This window comes from Nomia melanderi, chromosome 9 (genome assembly GCF_051020985.1).
Source record: "Nomia melanderi isolate GNS246 chromosome 9, iyNomMela1, whole genome shotgun sequence".
Lineage (NCBI taxonomy): Eukaryota > Metazoa > Arthropoda > Insecta > Hymenoptera > Halictidae > Nomia > Nomia melanderi.
In genome coordinates, this window is record NC_135007.1 from 16,776,004 (window position 1) to 16,793,830 (window position 17,827).

At 48.5% G+C, this 17,827-nt stretch overlaps 1 protein-coding gene across 6 annotated transcripts in view; it reads right to left on the reverse strand.

Annotated features, from left to right (window-relative positions):
• The window catches only part of LOC116432529 (uncharacterized), a 106,374-nt gene extending 103,427 nt beyond the window's left edge, over positions 1–2,947 (reverse strand). The window contains exons 1-2 of one of the 6 annotated variants that reach the window (XM_031989605.2): positions 1,536–2,931; positions 546–1,454 (exon numbers count right to left, since the gene is read on the reverse strand). In XM_031989605.2, the coding sequence (XP_031845465.1) occupies positions 546–1,454; positions 1,536–2,496 (1,870 nt within the window). In that variant the 5' untranslated portion in view covers positions 2,497–2,931. Of the gene's footprint in view, positions 1–545 lie in introns of all 6 variants that reach the window. The other 5 variants (XM_031989601.2, XM_031989603.2, XM_031989606.2 and 2 more) reach the window with 5 other exon arrangements.
• Positions 2,948–17,827: the final 14,880 nt, after the last annotated feature.

Here is a 17,827-nt window from a genome sequence, read left to right on the forward strand (position 1 = left end):
CATGTTTGCGCTTGGGAAAGACAAACTGCGAGGAGCGTCTGTAATCCCGACCTAATATCTGCGAAGGAGGGACGAGAGGGAGGACGTCACGGTGTTTCCTCGGTAATCTCGGATCGGTTGGACCCTGCGGAAGAATATCAAAAGCTGGGGAAAATATTCAAGGTAAACGAAACCTATTCCAACTAGGACCACTTGGATGTAACTGTGAAACAGTTGGAGTAATTTTTAACGGATCGAGCTACGACTGTTGCTAGTCGCTAGAAAACTGTTGTAAGACCAACTCATCGGCAACAGCAACATCTCATCACTCCATAAACACATAGAATCATCCGGCAACAAACATCCTAATCACACTATTAGGATATAATAAAGTCTCCGAGTTTATTATGTGAATTGAATCAACAAAACTTTCGAAGTTGCAGTTGCAGGATGCCACGAAGAGAACGTACAACCTAATGACACGAGCTGGCACTTATAAACAGGAACAAAGTACTCTCCCTAGAATCCTCTGAAAGTCCGATTCCCCGGAAATCCGAACCGATTACCTTTATTAGGTCTGACAGGAACCTCGATCATCTGTTTGGTCCACCTTGGAACATCGGCTCTAGTCTTGATGTACCTGGGCATCATGAACCGGTCACTCCTCGCTGACCTAGGCGACGGATGACAGGCTGCCCGAGCAGCCTGTCTCCTGCCGACAGGCGAAACCGATCTCGGAGATCGGTTCTTCAGCTGCAGTTTCAACAGGAAATCTCTCAGAGGACTAGCTTTCCTTCTGCTGACCGTCTGGTTCACCTCGGGCTCGAAGACATCGTCCTCCAGCGCGCACGAACTGTTACCGTCCTCCGGCTCACCTGAATTACTATCGTAGCTGTTCCCCGACTTTGCTAACTCTGCAGAACGCGTGGACCAACCTCGGAAATCCGCCTCGGCGACCATGCTGGAATGATCGCTGGATCCGGACATCCTGCTGACGCTCGAGGATTCAGGGGTGTAATATTTCGTTCGATCGTTCTCGCTGCTCGAGACCGTCGACTTCGTGCGCTTCGACGAGTCTACAGGACTCTCATCTTCCTCGTCCTCGCTGGACTTCGAGCATTCCATTCTCTCTTCGGCGATGTCATCGAGACAATCTTTCAGTTGATTTTTCGGGGAGTCCGCAACTAAGTCGGGAACAGCAGGCACTGCGTCGTATGGCGCGTAACTGTCGCGTTCTGTGGGTGTCTCCTCAGGAACTACTTCGAAGGATTCTTCGGGATCGGTTTCCGCTGAGATTATCACGTATTCTTCTTCATCGTTGTCCAACGTCTCCTCCGCTTGGTCAACGCTGAAGACCTCTGACCGGGATCTGGATGCGTCCAAGCTCCTATAGTCCTGAACCGAAGGATCTTCAGGGACTTCAGAAGCATGGCACTCGAAATGACTCCTCTGTCTTGCTTCGTGAACCTCGGATGCTGGAGAATCGTGAGTATTCGCGTTAGTAATCTTACGCCATTTCTGTAGAAGGTCGTTAAAGCGGTACAGGTACTCGTTACCTTCTTCGTCCTCCAAGCCGCCATCAGGAGGCGCCATTCGCTGCGATGCATCAGCGAGAGACTGCTCGTCGCGATCACTCTTATCATCTCCGAGCTGACTACCATCAGGCTCCTCCGACTTCACTATGGAATTGTTATTAATCTCGACGTCCGCGGTGGCCTCGAAGCCTCCGCTTTCCTCCTTGAAGTCGTCGATGTTCTGCAAGCAGCTGCGCAGAATCATATCCTTCTGCTCGGAGGTCATGGTAGCTTCGAACCTGCTGTCCAGATTCTCGCACAGCATCATCGTCACGTCGAGGTTACTGATGTTCTTCTCCTTCACGTCGCGTTTCACCTTCTTCAGGATGAGACTGTAGTCCGAGATGAAGTTCGCCGTGCGTTCCAGCACGCAGTCGTCGTTGGCGTCCGAGGACATGGTCAGATCCTGGTAAGGCGAGCCAGCCAAGGCGACCATCGAGCTTTCCAGGATATTCCCGCGTCTCTTGCTCAACGTGCGGCTGAAGATGGGGGTCATCTTAATCAATTCGTCCGCGTCAGCGTCCAAATCGCGACCCGGCTGGTTCACGTGGTCCAGGATCACGCCTAGAGTCTCGTCGTCCATGAACTGCTTCCTCGAAGGACTCCGCGTGTTTTTGCGCGGGCTGGAGAAGTCTATGTTGAAACGCTTCTCCAGGATACGCTTCAGGTTCTCGATTCCGCTGGAATTTAGTTTCTCGGTGTCGTCGTTGAGGGATAACTCCGCGGATTCGGAGTTCGACGTTTCCAGCAGGGACGAGTTCGCCGGAGTGCTGGCAGGGGTTCTGGGAGTTCTGCAGATGTTTATGGCCTTCAGTTTGTGGACCAGCAGCTCCATCGCCGGACTCCATTGCTTGTCTTCTCTGGAGAGTCCCGTCCGGGCCGGCGTGCTCATGTCCTCCGAAATTGGGAGCTCGAACGAGTCCGAAAGATTGCTCTCGTCCATTTTTCCGGCGGTCCCGGGACGATCGGATTGGAATTATTCGTTCCACCGGCGCACAGGATCGAGGGATCGATGTTCGAACGGACGCGGAATGGTTTCGACGATCGTTTCACCGGTTGCCGATGGATTCGTGCCCGGACACAATGCTTCTTTGTTCCTTTCGTGGACACTCCGCGCCGATTGTTTCGTACCCGAGGTATTTTGAAACAGAATTATTACCGCGTTCGTAGCAAAACACCGCGTCGCGCGCGATTCAAGATGGGAGAAATAAGCACGGCGATGATTATCAGAAGCTAACGACACGAACAGGTCGGAGACGGATCGTAACAGGCGACGCGGCGTAATGGCGACTGAAGGATGTTATTCGTTAATTCGAATGTTTCCTTTGGGACAAGGTGAAGGTTTGTTTACAGCGGCGGTTACGATCGACGTGGACTCGACCAATCGTGTTTTAAGATTTTCGAGCGTTCAATGAGGATTCTGCTGGCGTCTAGTGGAAAGTTTCTAGATTTCTTGGGGAAATGATAGTCGTCTATGATTGGTCGATTCGGCTATAAATGCAATGCTAAAATGTGAATGGGTAAAAATATTCTTGGAACTGAATACTCGAAGTTATTAGCAAAAGAGATGATTTAAGTCATCAGCAGTAGTCCCAGTTATAAGATTCGATCATTTCCCTTTATTTACCTAAATAATTCTGAATGTAATTGCACCATAGAGGTCGAGTTAACGCGAATTACAGCGCGTTTACGTTTATTCGACTATGAATCGCTCCGAATTGTTATCAATCATGTTTAATTGCTGCCATGTAGGTGTTAACGGTCAACAAATCACACGATTAATAGCTCAATCGATGACCTGACCTTTTCCCTCGCGACGGAAAATGTGTCCCATGAGAACGGTGATCGAATTACCAACAAAAGTCTGTAATACATTACTGTACGAAATATTCAGATAAAATAGTTTCGTTCCATAATTCACGTACGATTCCTCTACAATTTAATCCTACAAAATTCCTAATTGCTTCATTTACAATTACTGCAAAGCTACAGACACTTCTGTCGCAACTGATTAAAGAAACTGATATAGTAACACCTAAACTCAAACTTAAGCTAATTGAAATCTCAATAAATTCACGCTCGCAGCTTCCGCAAAGAAATGTTACAAAGACGGTTCAAGTGCTGGGTAACTCCAGCGTTAAGACACAATACGAAACGGAATTCGCATTCGAGAGAACGAATTCCCATAAGAAACGCGAAAGAAAAATCCACGGAATTCTCTCCGGCCGGAGAAAAACGCTGGGAAACCGGCAACGCAGCGCAACACGTTGTTTCCCGGATAAAACGGTCCGCATTAACGAGTTCTTTCCCGCGGACTCGCGGCTTCGATGTCCCATCTAATTGCTCGCGGCGCGGACAGAGTTTATTAACGCGTGCCGTAACGAAACGGCGACGCGAGGGGAACGCGGAGCGGATACGCGCGCGCGGGGCGGAAAGGGGGACGCGCGGCTGACAATTACGGCGAACGAATGCATCGCGAACAGCTGATAAATGCAGCGCAGATGCGCCGTGTAAATAAGTCCGGAATGGCCGGCGCGTAACACGCGCGGCGATCATTTTATATCCCACGACCTATTATTTCCTCCGCGCCGGGACAAATTAGCTCGCGTCCCGACGCCGAATGTTTCACGGGGCACCGGCGCTCGTTCGTTTTCTGAAAGCGGACAATACGATTCCCGTTCCTCGGTTCTCCCTCGGATAATCGAATCGCCGCTCGTGCGCGACGATTTTTAACGTGCTCCGCCGTTCCTCGAGGTTTCAGGAAAATTGAGGATTAACCCTTTGCGGCGAAGTTAGACGGTGAATGCTTAAATCATGGAGGACAAGGAAAGTACGTACTGGTTCCTCGCTGTTTGAGTGGTTGAATAATTCGTTTCTCGTTTAGTATTCCGAACATGGAAGTTTGATCTCGAAATGTCAACATTCGTCCGCAAAGGGTTACAGATTAACGATTCAAAGATGATCTAGAGCAACGTAGCGATTGAGGATTGAAGAATTGGGGATGGAAAAGCGACTTCGGTTGCTCAGTTTCCGTAAGATACATTGATGTAATAAAGTGTTCTGTTTGAAGCGATTTATGGAAATCGCGTAAGAAAACTCGCGCGCCAGTTATTCTACGTTCTTCCCGGGCCGTGTTTCTTCATTTTCCCATTCGCTCCGGGCCAATCCGACCGCGACTACGCGCGTTCCTCGCTGCTCTCTCCCTATTTTCCAACGTCACGTTGTCGATCCCGCTGGATAGCGCGGGATCTGATAAAAATTTATGATTACCGGCGACCCAGCGAGAGAATATGTGTCACAGCAGCCCTCCGGCGGATCGGAAGACGATAAATCGACGGCAGAATCTTCGCGACAACCGCGCAGCGGTCCGCCTTTGGTTTTGTTCTTGATCAAGAATGCAACACGGTTGCTCGGAATGTTGCTGGCGTTTTTAACGGACGGTATAAAGTCCCGTTTTCATGTGTGCATCGGGCGGAGCGCTTACATCTTGTCCGAAAGTTCCGGCGCGGTCGCAACTTTCACTCGGAGCGGAATAAATTCTTCGAACATGTTGAAAGTACCCGCTCGCCGGAAAGGTTTACTGTCTGCCGCCGAGATTTGCGCGGCGAATATTTCCAGAGAGTAATCAAGGGAATCTCGGTAATTCATTCGGCAACGTCCGAGCTTGCGGACGATCGTCTCGCGGACGCGAACAGTTAACACGTTCGGGAGCAGGGTTAATTGGGATACATTTAGTCCTGAAACTACGGAATTGCTTTATCTAACGCTGGGAACGAAGAATCGTGTATTTTTAAGCGACGGATCGAGCGACGATCGGGGAGTATTCTGGTCATGGAATCGGTATTTCGCGCAGCGGATCTTCTTTTAATAGACACGCGACTCTAATCATAGATCTACCTGGAGAGTACTAATTCGAGCCAGTCGTGGAACTGGAAGCTTGATCGCGGAGTGCTCCGAATCTTCCAGGTCTGAATGAGAACAGTAAGTAATTGCAGAGAGTATTCTAACGAATGGAAATAATAGAATACATCGACTCCATCGATGTTCGATGCACCTAAAAGCTCCAGGAAACAATAATAATCGCCGAGAACCTTGACTATCCCATGGAAAAGTTTGAACCATTTGATTAGAATTTTTCTAATGATCTGAGACTGTAAGTTCGCTAAGTTTTCCGATCGTCAGCCGATTTCGGTCGCCGAGATTCGCCCAGGATCACTCGTCCTCGATTTTCTTCCTTCTCCGAAAGCTTCCAGCGAAGTTTCGAATCATCTGCTTCGATTGTGTCGATCGACAGAGCCGCGGATTAATTTTCCTGTCCGATTTCCTTAGATGGAAGTCCTCGGTTGAAGCGCTGGATCGATATTGGTCGTCCATTTTGTTTGTCAATCAGTTCTAGTGTTAAAGAAGAATGAAGTTTTACGAAAAGAGAATATAACGTAGGACAACTGAAACGGCAAGATCGATAGGAGTGTAAATCTGCTGGTTCCGAAGTCGCATTTCGCTGAAACGCGAATTACAGGCGGAACCGTGCGCGCGCCGAATTCTCCCCCGGAATCGAGAGGAACGTTTCCAGATAACGACGTTAATATCAAAGATAATAATGACACGCGAATCAGGGTCGCGGGACGGCAATATTATCACAGTTAATTGGAAAGCGTGCGAACGAATACACGCCTCCACATGTGTATCAATTATAATCTTCCGTTCGAATTTACGCGGAAGGGTTCCCCTCCGACGGGTACATCTGCTGGTAATCCAAAACACAACCTCATTAACCCGGCGTGTTTACATTCCTCGTGACTGATCAACTCGAGGAGCTTCTCGCGAGCACGCCGACGCAGCGGCCGAATGATCCGTGCCGCGGCTAAGCCGCGCATCGCGCCGTTTCACCGGTTAACTGTGGATTTCAGTTCGAAAAATCTCCCGTGGGTCGCGCGATCAAATCAACCGACGACCAGTATACACGTCGAACGAATGGAAAATGCATTTGATAAACGAGTCGCTCAGAAGGCGACGCGGTTCAGTCGAGAAGAGAACAACTGGGAAGATTAATGAGTGAATACACTGGTTGCTCAGTATTGATTTATTCATTTAATCAGAAAAGTATGAAGTCTCTTTTAGATTAGATTATTTCCGGTTTCTTCAGACATTCATTACAGCATTCAAATGAAAGTACAATATTCAAGATCGTTTCGAATATTCAATGCTTGTAAGATATTAATTGGTCAACTGGTGAACATTCAGCTGGTAGGCAAAGTTTCCCGCATTTTAGAGGTCTTTTCCCAGGAATAGTGTAACTATTGACATTGTGTGTCAACGTAGGTAGTACAAATTCAACGCAAATACGACGAGGAATATATTCACGCATCGGCCGGTTGCCTCTGGTCGAGATAAAACGCATCGATGCGTCGCCGACCGGTTAAGCGTTAAGCGGAACGAATGATTCGAGCGGAACACGCGAGCGATCGGGAAGCAGACGCGAGGATCGCGGGAATGCGATCAGAACACATTAGCTTTGGCAAATTCTTGTCGGTTCAGCGGGAGAGAGAGGGACGGAGAGAGTAACGTGACGGTCACCGCTCGCCTAGCTGCCAAAAGCCGCGTATAAATAGTCCGCCCGACAAAAACAAGTCGTCGCGACGCGTTGCATGGGCATAAAGTTTTTAATCGTCTCGGTCCAGCGCGCGTAATACACGCGTGCACGCGCGACCGTTGCGACTCCGGATTGCCTTTCCAAACGGGACGATTTCGCAACAAGCGCGAGCCAACGGGATTTTCTCTGGTAAAGTTTTCCGCGCGGAATTGCGTTGGAACTTTGAGTCGAGTTTCTTGGAAGCAATCGTTGGGAATTTTCTTGCAAGCTTTTGAATGATTGAATTTTGAGAAGATAAGTTAGCTCCTTTAGAAATGGAAATGTTCAGTTAGATTTCATCGGAACAACGTTTATTTCGAAGTACTAACATTTTTGCTCGAACTTTATCGACTGTTTCTACGATCTATCGATCAAGTTTATACGTACGATCTACATATCCGCGATTTCCGCGGACAATTAACGTCCATAATTGTGGCAACAGTTCCTTACCTATCAGCGTATTTCAAGAGAACTTCGTAACAGAGTTTCGGCGCTTCTTAAACGCTCGCGCCCGTCGAAATGGCGTTCCCGCACGAGCGCAGAATCCTCCGGGACTCCTCGAGAAACTTTCGGCCGGCCGGAATTTTGGATCTGGAACGGCCGAGGCTGTCAGGCGCCTCGAAAATGTGTTCCGGCGCTCGTGAACGGGGAAAGTTTACATCGACGAGCCGCGGCCACGACTTGTTCGCGCGTTGTTATCGGGGACAGGACAATGACAAACTCGCCGGGCCGATCGGCGATCAACAAACACGGTAACGACGACGCCGAACATAAATCACGAATGGAAATTCGGGAGACGTCCCGCGTTAATTATGCGGAATTAGATAAGATTAAGGAACTCGAACTCGACGAGGAACTTCGTGGCGCGGAGCTGGAAAATTCGAAAAAGCAATGGAGAACGGTACAGCCGCCCTCGGAATTACGCGATTCGCCAACTTTGAGTTAGCAGTTACGTCAGTGGGCAATGCGAATTAATTAGGAGAATTTAATTTCGGAATTTTGAAATATGGAAATATAAACTTCGGAATTTATCGACACTTGACTTACGAAACCCGTCAGTTTACTAAGTTTTTTAAACATTATTTAGTGATAGTTTCAGTTATTTCATTCGTGCAATTCTGCGAATACTGACTAATAATAATAACTAATAATTAACTAATACTATAATTTCGAAGCTACAATTTTCGATCGATAGAAACGAGCACGTCTTCTAGGAACAATAGAACGAAGTCTAGAATAAACATCCGTAAATCTAGTGTCGATTCAGTAATTCGGTAACTTAGAAACATAGAAATGAAATTTCCAAACAGATAAAACGACCACCCCGTACAATTGCCAGAAAATTTGATAGCACGTGAAATAGGAATGCAGATAGGGGATGTATGAAATGTGAAATACGAAATTGAAGAAATTCGATTCTGAAGGATGCAAGGGTGCGCGGACGAGTGGGAGATGAAAGATACAACTGAGGGAATTCTCACGGAGGATTCGGTAGTTTTTACCTTGCGAATCGTCGCGGATGCAGTCGGCGTTCCCGAAATATGATTTACCGGTGACGTCGGGCCGGAAACGCTCCGCGAAAGGATCACGAAATCCTCGCGTGCCATTCCTCGATCCAGTGTCTTCTCCCGCGACGATTCCGCTGGCACGACGACGCGAGAAACGTAAATCATCGATCATTATTCGACTGCGCAATCTCACACTAGATCTGATTTCTTCGTGATAGAACCTACGTTGAGATACTTTATTAATTGTAATTTGCACGGATAGAGTATTTTAATACAATTCGTTAACTGTTCATTAATTTCGGCAAAGAATCCTAAGGACATTAATTGAAGTTTCCACGCAGCGTTGAAAAGGTTTTTCAATCGTTTGTTTTCTCAACGGGTTTATTAAGAATTCTATTCTGCTGTTCGAATTTAGAATCGATTCTATGTCCCACCGAAGTAACGGGAAGTTAATTGATAATACCGGGAGGCGGTCCAGTACTGGAAAATTCGCCGGGAACAGCCTGAAATCACCGGCGATTTCGAAAGCGACAAATAATCAATATTTTGGAAAATTGAACGCGTTTGTTCGTCGCGCAATCAACACGCCGGCTGTCGACTCCAGCCAGGCCGTAGTCATTGAAATTCGTCAAATACAACAGCGCGCGCGCGCGCGCGTGGCTGTCGAAAGTAAATTATGAGAACCGAACCGTTCGCCTGAAATATTGTAATCCCGTTCGATTCGATTGTGACGCGATCAACGCGCGATTGTCACGTTCCCCGCGGTCGATCTTCGTTAATTCGACCGTCGGATGCGCGTTTGCCAGTGTCATTTAGGAGTTTCCGTTACAAAATCACGCGAGCGCGGCGGTCCTCGTGTTTTTCGCGAATGGAACGGTATTTTCGTGACGCTGTATACAAATATTACCCAACGTTTCGTTCTGTTAATTGCTGTTCTGTAATTATCATTCTATATACATTCAGAGTACATTCGCGAGGAATATTCATTATTCATAAGAAGAAGAAAAACAGGAAAATTTATCACGAGAAAATCGGACAATGACAAACGTGTGCAGTTACGGGTAACAATAGACAAAAATATTTCACTTCGATGTCCCAATAATAGGACGTTAAGTAGAATATATGCCTGCTGTGTCTGGTGACAAGTAGAATCAGACAGCCAACACAGCCACTTGTCGGGATCCATCCAACAACAGACGCGCTAAACGACTTTTCCGCGAAACAAATCTCCGCGATAAAATTACAGACGTTTATTATACACATCGTTGCATTGTTCCTAGAAAACTCGGCGGTGATTCGCGCGGCTCTTGGAAATCAGAGCTCGGGAACACGAAGGATCAAGATATTACGTACGTGTCCGCACGATACGGCTGTCAATCAGAATCGACTGAAACTACTACTACCACTAAATAACCTTTACATTTAACAGCCGTCGAATCGACGGGCTCCGTAAATCTCGCGCGAAACGTGCGAACGACCGTCGAGAACCGTCAAAGTGCATCATTCATCCGAAGGAACGATCCGTGAATGTTCCGCGAGTGTTTCCCACTCGCTCGGAGGAGGAGGAGGAGGCGGGCGTGCGTCTCGATCGACCCGTTGCCCGGCCGAAAGTGCAGAAATTCTTGACACCTTTCGGTGTCTGTCTGCCACCTGTCGGCCTGTCTGTCAAACGACCGACAACCCACTCGAGTCGATTTACGGAGCGATCTTACATACCGTGGAACAGTAACAATGCATCCACGGCGGCCGCTCCGTTGGCCGCCGGCCAATTCCGCCGGCCATCGAATTTCGATTCGACCGATTCTCCGCGGAAAAAAGAGGAGAGGCTGCCCCTTCTCGGCAACGGCGAGATAACGAACTCGAATCCGTGGCCCGATCAGTAATTTAGCCGGGGGAACTTCTCAGACGCGGCTCCGACGCGATCAATTGGGAATCGCTACGGTTAATCGAGATCGTCCGAGCGTTCTGCAGCGGTTCCCTTAATATATTTGATAGAAAGAACGAGATTATCGATCGTTTCGATAGTATAATAGACGGTAATCGTCGCTTAGAGCACTCGCTCGATAGTTCCGACGAGACTATCGAGATCCGAAGGTAAACACGGAATACTTATTTCTCGAACTACACGAGAGATCGTAACTGCTAATAATCGGCAATGAACCGTAATTGCGGCAAGTAGGTCGCGTGCTTGGTTTCGGCGCTCTTCGTCGTTCGCCGTGGCGATCGACCACGCACTCCCGAAGGCCTCCGCGCGGAAATGTCGCCGCGAAGACGGAATCGAAGCATCCAGTCTCGAGTTTGCTCGCCCCTCTCGCTCCGCTGCCTCGCGTCATCCTTTTTTTGTCAGCCGCGAATGACGCAACGCGACCACATACTGTTTCCAGCCGAGTATGAGCTTGTCATTACCGCTTCCTCGCGAATGATAAGCGTAATCGACGCCCGGCGTTCTTTTTTCACTTGGAACCGGCGCGGTCGCTGTAAATGGGTCACACGGCTCGTTTCCACCTTTCCCTCCCCCTGCACGCGCGCTTCTCGTTTTTCCGCGCGAGCCGCGATTACGTGTGCTGCTCGATACTCCGACTGTCAGGTCTGATCGTCGGACTCCGGTGATCTTACGCGGTCTTCGCGTGCAACGGTTGCTCCGGAGCGCAATCGAATGGAAACGCTGGATCAAGGTTCCTCGGCGGTTTTTCTGGCCGTTTTTTCCAACGTCGATGTCGACGGTGCCGCGTCCAGGAATAGCATTTCCGTCGAAGCGACGGACGATTCCTCGATACCTCGAACAGTATCCTGACGCGCGATGATAAATCGTTCTTTCGTTTAGAATCTTTCTCGCTTCTCGTGGATCATCCTCGATATATCGTTTTATAATTGGATTCGACAAGGACTGTTCGCACTCGTTATCTTACTATTACAATCCTGGAGCGTAGAAGTTTACACTGTAATATAATAACACGGTAATATCGATTGCACCGTTCATTGACGGTCTAGTTTGACGACCTACATACACGCCAACGGGTTAGGCGTCCGCGAAGCAGGGTGTCGCGCGATTAATTGCACAAAAATTCGCGGCCTCCGGTTTTAGGCGACATTATCGGCGGAACGTGAGGATCCGCGACGAGCCGAACGTTCCCAGGGTTGTCGAACGCACGGAAATCAAACAAGCCGACGACGAAGCTGGTGGAAAGACACGTGTACCCGACACGCAGAGATAATTACGTGTCAACAGAGGCGCACAGAAGCGGCGCCTCCCCGGGCCGAATTCCGGCACGACTCGCGATATTTCAACGGTGTCTTGATGGCTCGCGTATCCGCGCGGCGATAACCAGCGCAACTGGATTTCCACGGGGCCGCTGAATAATTCACTCGCTCCGGCGAACTGCGTGATTAAACATTAAAGTTTCACGATTACGTCGGATAGATTAGGAACCGTCCTTTTTATCTGGTACGGCGCCAGCTATGAAAAATAGCTGACGGATCAACCCTTGCGCTGGCAACCGAAGTCTTTGTGCGCGCTCGAATTTTAGGGTTTCCGTATTTTCGCGTAAACTGGTCATTCTTAACACGTTGACTGCCACGTCACCGATGACCGGAGCTTCCAAATTTCTTGGCAACAATTATAATTCGTCAGATTACTAATGTCGAATGAAAATATTTTATAGCGATACTAAATAATAAGTAACTGTTCCTCTTTATCTTTGCTACGAAAGAATAAGCGATGCATAAAACTCTGAAGTATTTCGTGGCAGTCAACGTGTTAAATAACGCACGAAGAGTCGCATGTTTGAAAGGAACAAGTCGCTGGGAAGGAACTTGGAAAATCCAATTGCAAGTGAAAGTTATATCCTTTGGAAGTGCTGGCTATGTAGAGGTTCATTGTGTAAGGATGTTTATTTACTTGTATCTTTTTCATTAAGCAAGAGTGTATTTCCAACGTGAACGTTGACATTCCCCGTTACACGTCTACTACTCGCGTTTCGGGTACGTAGAACCAGCGAATAACGAACGGACGCGTCAGCGAGGTTCCATTCAACTTCGCCTGCTTGAAATTCAAACCCAATTTTGCCTGAATACGGAGCGAGTTGCGAACAAACTCTATTCTACGTTTCCAGTTTATTTTTCTTTGCAGAATCAATCTTCATACAGATCCTGCTATTAATACCGACATGAGAACAATTTGAGAATAATTTAAGAGCCGCGATATCAGTTTTCCATTTAAACATTCACCGTCCTTCAACTTTGTCAATTATGAGACAAGTTACAACTTTATTTTCTAGTTACCCACTCTACCAATGATTTACTCGATTCACTCTTATTACCAATTATTCTCTCAATAGCCACGTTAAAAGCGGAGCCCCTTTCCATTTAGGCGACACGTAGATGAAACAACGACGCTTCGAATATCACGCGATTTATAAAATACCGCTCCTCGAACGCGATACCGTCGGTCCCCGGAGAGCGACGTCGCTTAAACGGAAAGTTCGCCGCTAACAATACACCGCTATCCAGCCAAAATTGAATCCGGGAAAGTCCGCGAAATCCTCTTTCAAAATTTCAGAGACGTTCAACGCGAAACCGGCCGAATTTCCCGGGGAAGGTGAACGTTCCCGCGTCGCAATCATCGGCAGCCCGGTTCGGAGGGGTTCGTTTACTTTCCGCTCAGCGTCGCTCGTTAGCACGAGCCCGGAGGTGCAAGAAATTTCGGTTTTTCGCCGGTCGATACGGTTTCTGCGCCACTCGCGCGCCTGTTCCTTAGTTTTCCTCGATCCGACCCATTTCCCGGCCGCCCCCCCTCGCGGCCCGCGCGGTTTTTTCCGTGGAACTGCCGCAGTTTCCTTTCCCGGGGCCCGTTGTCTTCGCTTTTGTCCGACGTTTTCTTCTCGTTCCTGCGTCCAGCCGGTCGCTCCTCTATTTTTTTCCCTCCTTTCTCGCCGTTCCCTCGCGACTCCGGCGACCGTTCGCTCATTCATTCACGTCCATCCAGTCACGAGCGACTCGTTACTTTTCATTCCCTGACCTACATAGCCCGTCGTCTTTTATTCACGTATCCTTTCCGCCCCCCTAGCCCGCCCTCCTATTCTCTCGGCGTCCCTAAGCCCGATAAATATATAAATCGACTGGTGTCGTCCCCGTCTCTCGCCCGGGAACAAGCGAATTTCCACCGTCGCGCGACGAGGTAGCGTCTTATCTTCCGGGGAATCGTGAATCAGTTTCGCAGGAGACAGCTGCGCGTCTTGGTCCTTGTGAAATTTGTTTGCACGTCCGAGGAATCGAATCAATTTTCTAAGACGATCGTTGGTACCGCGTGGGATTTATTTCTTGGGAAGACGATTGTAGCGCTCAATTTGTGGAAACGAATGGAAGAATTTTTAGTGATTTTATTTCTTGGTGCAAAATTCATATGTTTAAGTTCTGGGATTTATTCAGTGATCCATGTTGCTTTAATTCTGAAGTTCGTTCGACTTCTCCAATTCGATATGATTAATTGGTAGATTTCTGTTGGAGCAGATTTTCGTTAATCATGTTTGACGAAAGAATACTAGAAATACTGATAAAGTACGAAGGTATTATAAAATGTTCCGTAGACCAGCAGGATTGCGAGGGCTCACGAAATTTTGTTTGTTCCGTGTAAACCGCAGCCCAAACATTCAGTCCGATCTAGATAGAGCCAAGGATTAACAATATACCGAAAGTTCGAGTGTTTCGAAGGGTTCCGTGCAAACTGCCCGCTCGTCATTCCGAGTTACGCGAAATTGCTTGTTGATTTATTGAAAAGACGAACCTAGTGAATCATAAAACTATCAACCCAACTGAACACCTCTCCACACTATTCTCCACACACCAACCCCTTACCGCGATCATTAATCCTAGTTCAACCAAAATCCCATGAGCACATTCCCACTGCCAACCGAGAAAACTAGAAAATCCCGAGATCCCAGCCAAGACGATCTAATCCGCTCTAAAATCAACCTCGAGTTCGAACGAACGAGCCTAACGACTCAAAGAATCCCGATTACACGAGGGATAATCGTCGAAGCGACCGGAACCGCGGGTTCTAATCTGAATAAATCGAAGCCCGGATAATTCCGCGGGCTCCATTACGAGGACCGTGCCCGGGAACGGGGATATCGGAGCCCGCGGAGACGCGGCCGGGCGAAGCTAATTGAAGAAATCCGACGATGCTCGCGAGCGGCCACCGGGAAAACGGTCAAAGACAACGACCAGCCAGCGGTGTGCCGGTGGGAGGACGAAACGAGAGGGCGGGGAGAGACGGGGCACAGGTAAGTAAGGGAGAAAGAGAGATATGGGTCAGAGGATGGACCGGACGGAATATTGATCCGGCCACCTCACGATAGTTGCTTGTGTTGCGCCGTGCTCTGCCGTGTTTCCTCTCCCTCGGTAAAGCGGATACACACCGAAGACCGTAGTTTGCCTTAGCTCCTGCAGTTTTAAATCGAACACCTGCGCTGACCGAGCGGAAACGCAGCTGAATATCGAAGGAGACGCGCGTCGAGCGTTGCGCAAGAATTTAGGGAGGGCGGTTTCGTAGATCGAAGTGTCGCCTGAGTTTTTCTGGCTAGTTACTCTTCACTGTGTGCATCGGATTAATAGGAAGATCGTCTTTTGTTTGGTAGATTTTGGTTTGATTTTAACTAGATTGAATTCGATCGCGTTCGAGGTAAAGAGAAGTCGAGGGATTCGATTTGGAAAAAGGTTCTCTGGTCGGTTTTAGGAGCAGGTTCCCGAAGTGGGCTTAAAGTTTCTTGCGAAAGAAAATTCTGGGAGATCAGATGCTCGTTGGGGAAGTTAGAGGAAAGGGAAACTGCTCGTTTACGATGTGTTTAACCTTTGTTACACTGTGAAATTGTAGATTCCTGAAAGATTCAATCGTCGGACTAGTGAGAAAGATAGTTCAAATTAATTATCAAACGTAATCAGGTAAAAGTGGCTCGAGTCTTCAATCCAAAGTCGAATAACGAGATTCTACCGTGCTTGAATCTTAGGGTGAGCTTCGTCTCGATTACTTCAAAACTCTGAAGTATAATCTTCAATCCTGCGGAAAACACTTCTCGAAGCCCGACAACTTCGCGAGAAGCCGATCGGCGAGCAGACGTTCTATCTCCTGCAACGTGGAACCTCGAGGCACGCCGAAATCCAAGATGGTGCCGCCACACGCCCCCTCCAGATCGGCCAACCCCCAGCATTCGGTCACCGTGAATGAGTTCCGTGTGTTACAACGCGCACAACTCATGAATGGGAGAGAATGCATCGTATTGATTTCAGTGTTTCGCAACTACGGCCCTGCCGCTGCTCACACCCTCGCCCTCCCCGTTCATCTCCTCCACGTGACTATAATCGCGCGATGTAATGCGCGACCATCGACTCGGCGCGTGTGCGTGCTCGTTCGCCGAGTCTCCTGGTCGTCTTCGCCTCGTTCCCAAATTCCTTCGCATTCAACGTTGGTTGCTTGTCTCGGTTTCTATATTACCGCACGACGAATCATCGTAACGAATGTTACATTTCCGTATGATTTCCCATTTTCGTCAATTACTTACTGAGAATAGAAGATGAGACCCATTCCGTTAACCAATTAATACAATACTTTGTTCTCTAAAGCATTCAGAACCTTCACAGATTCTAGCGAATGAAATACCGAATGCTCGGATAACAGAGAATGAAAATGTGTACCGATTTCTATTGTTCGCAGTGAAATCGATTGCAATTTTATATTGCAAGCAAAGATCTCGGCAAGATGTCGACATTCGTCCGCAAAGGGTCAACTACAGAGAATCAAATTCACGACCAATCGTTGGTCGATAAGCGGGTTCAATCCCAATATTCAACGCACTTGACATCTCCCAACCGAATAATACAAGAATACTAGCAAGAGTATCGTTGCAACGAGATAAAACCGAAGTCCTCTCGGAAAGCCGCAGAGTCGCTGATTACAAGGGTTCAGCCGCGATACTTTGAAACGTCGAAGCAGCGCGTGTCGTCGGGCGGCTTTATACGGCGGGAAGTTGGATCGTTGCCCGTCGAAGCCCGAAAGTTCAAAGGAACGATTCCCGGCCCGGTCGCGCGCGTACCGGCCAAGTTCGTCTGGGCTCCGGCGGGCAGGGAGGTTCGTCGAACCGGCCGCTCGCCTTATCAGCGCGACCGGGCTCGATAAAGGTCCCCGATAATCGATCGCGCGGGAGGGAAAAGGGTTCTCGGTCACCGGGAAACTCGCCGGCGCATCGAACCGCACGGAAACGGCACGGATCCCGGCAGTTTCGGCCGGCGCGGTTCTCTTTCGTCTTTGTGGGACTGCTCCTGCAACGGACAGGGAACCCTCGTGAAAGTTACCCCTGGCTCCTGAAGATGAAGTTTCTCCCCTCGACGGGGCCGGGAACGCGGAACGGAAACTTCGCTCCGAGGACCGGGCTGAATAGTTTGCTTTCGACGCGCGGAAAAAGGTTGCTCGGCGAATTCTTTGTTTGCTTCGGGCACTTGCCATTAACCGAGGACTCCTCTTCTTCTGCGAGAAGTGCGTTGTCAGCGGTTCCGTTACGTTCGTCGTAGGAATATTTGTAATTATATAGCGAATATTACGGTTATAATTCTATAACTCATGCTCAAATATTCATTCGTCGCAGCTGCAAGGTGATAAAGTTGTGGTTTCGATTGTAGTAATTAAAATACGCGCGACAAGTGAATATTATCTCTACACGCGTGATTGATCAGTTTAATGTCTTTGAAGGTGGTTTTTTTAATGAAGTATCGAAACTAGCTTCTTAACAAGTTCACGCTTCTCGACGCGGTTCTCCGAGGACGGAAGCGGTCCTCTAAAAAGCACTCCGGAGAGGTGGGAAGGGAAGGAACAAAGGCAACTGCGACCCAAATTGATAAGCGAGATGCCGGGAACGCTCGCCAGTGAGGAACTCCGCGGACTATGTCGGCGGAACATGCGGGAATAGTAAACAATTGGCGAAAATAGAATAATTATTTATCTAAGGAGAACTAGGCCTCGCGGTCCGGATGCAAACGATTCTACTTAGGACCGGTACGACGAACGAAAGCACGGCGGCTCCCGATCGCGATCGGGGATTCTACGCTTCGACGATCGAGAATCAAACAATCCGAGATTCCGGGAA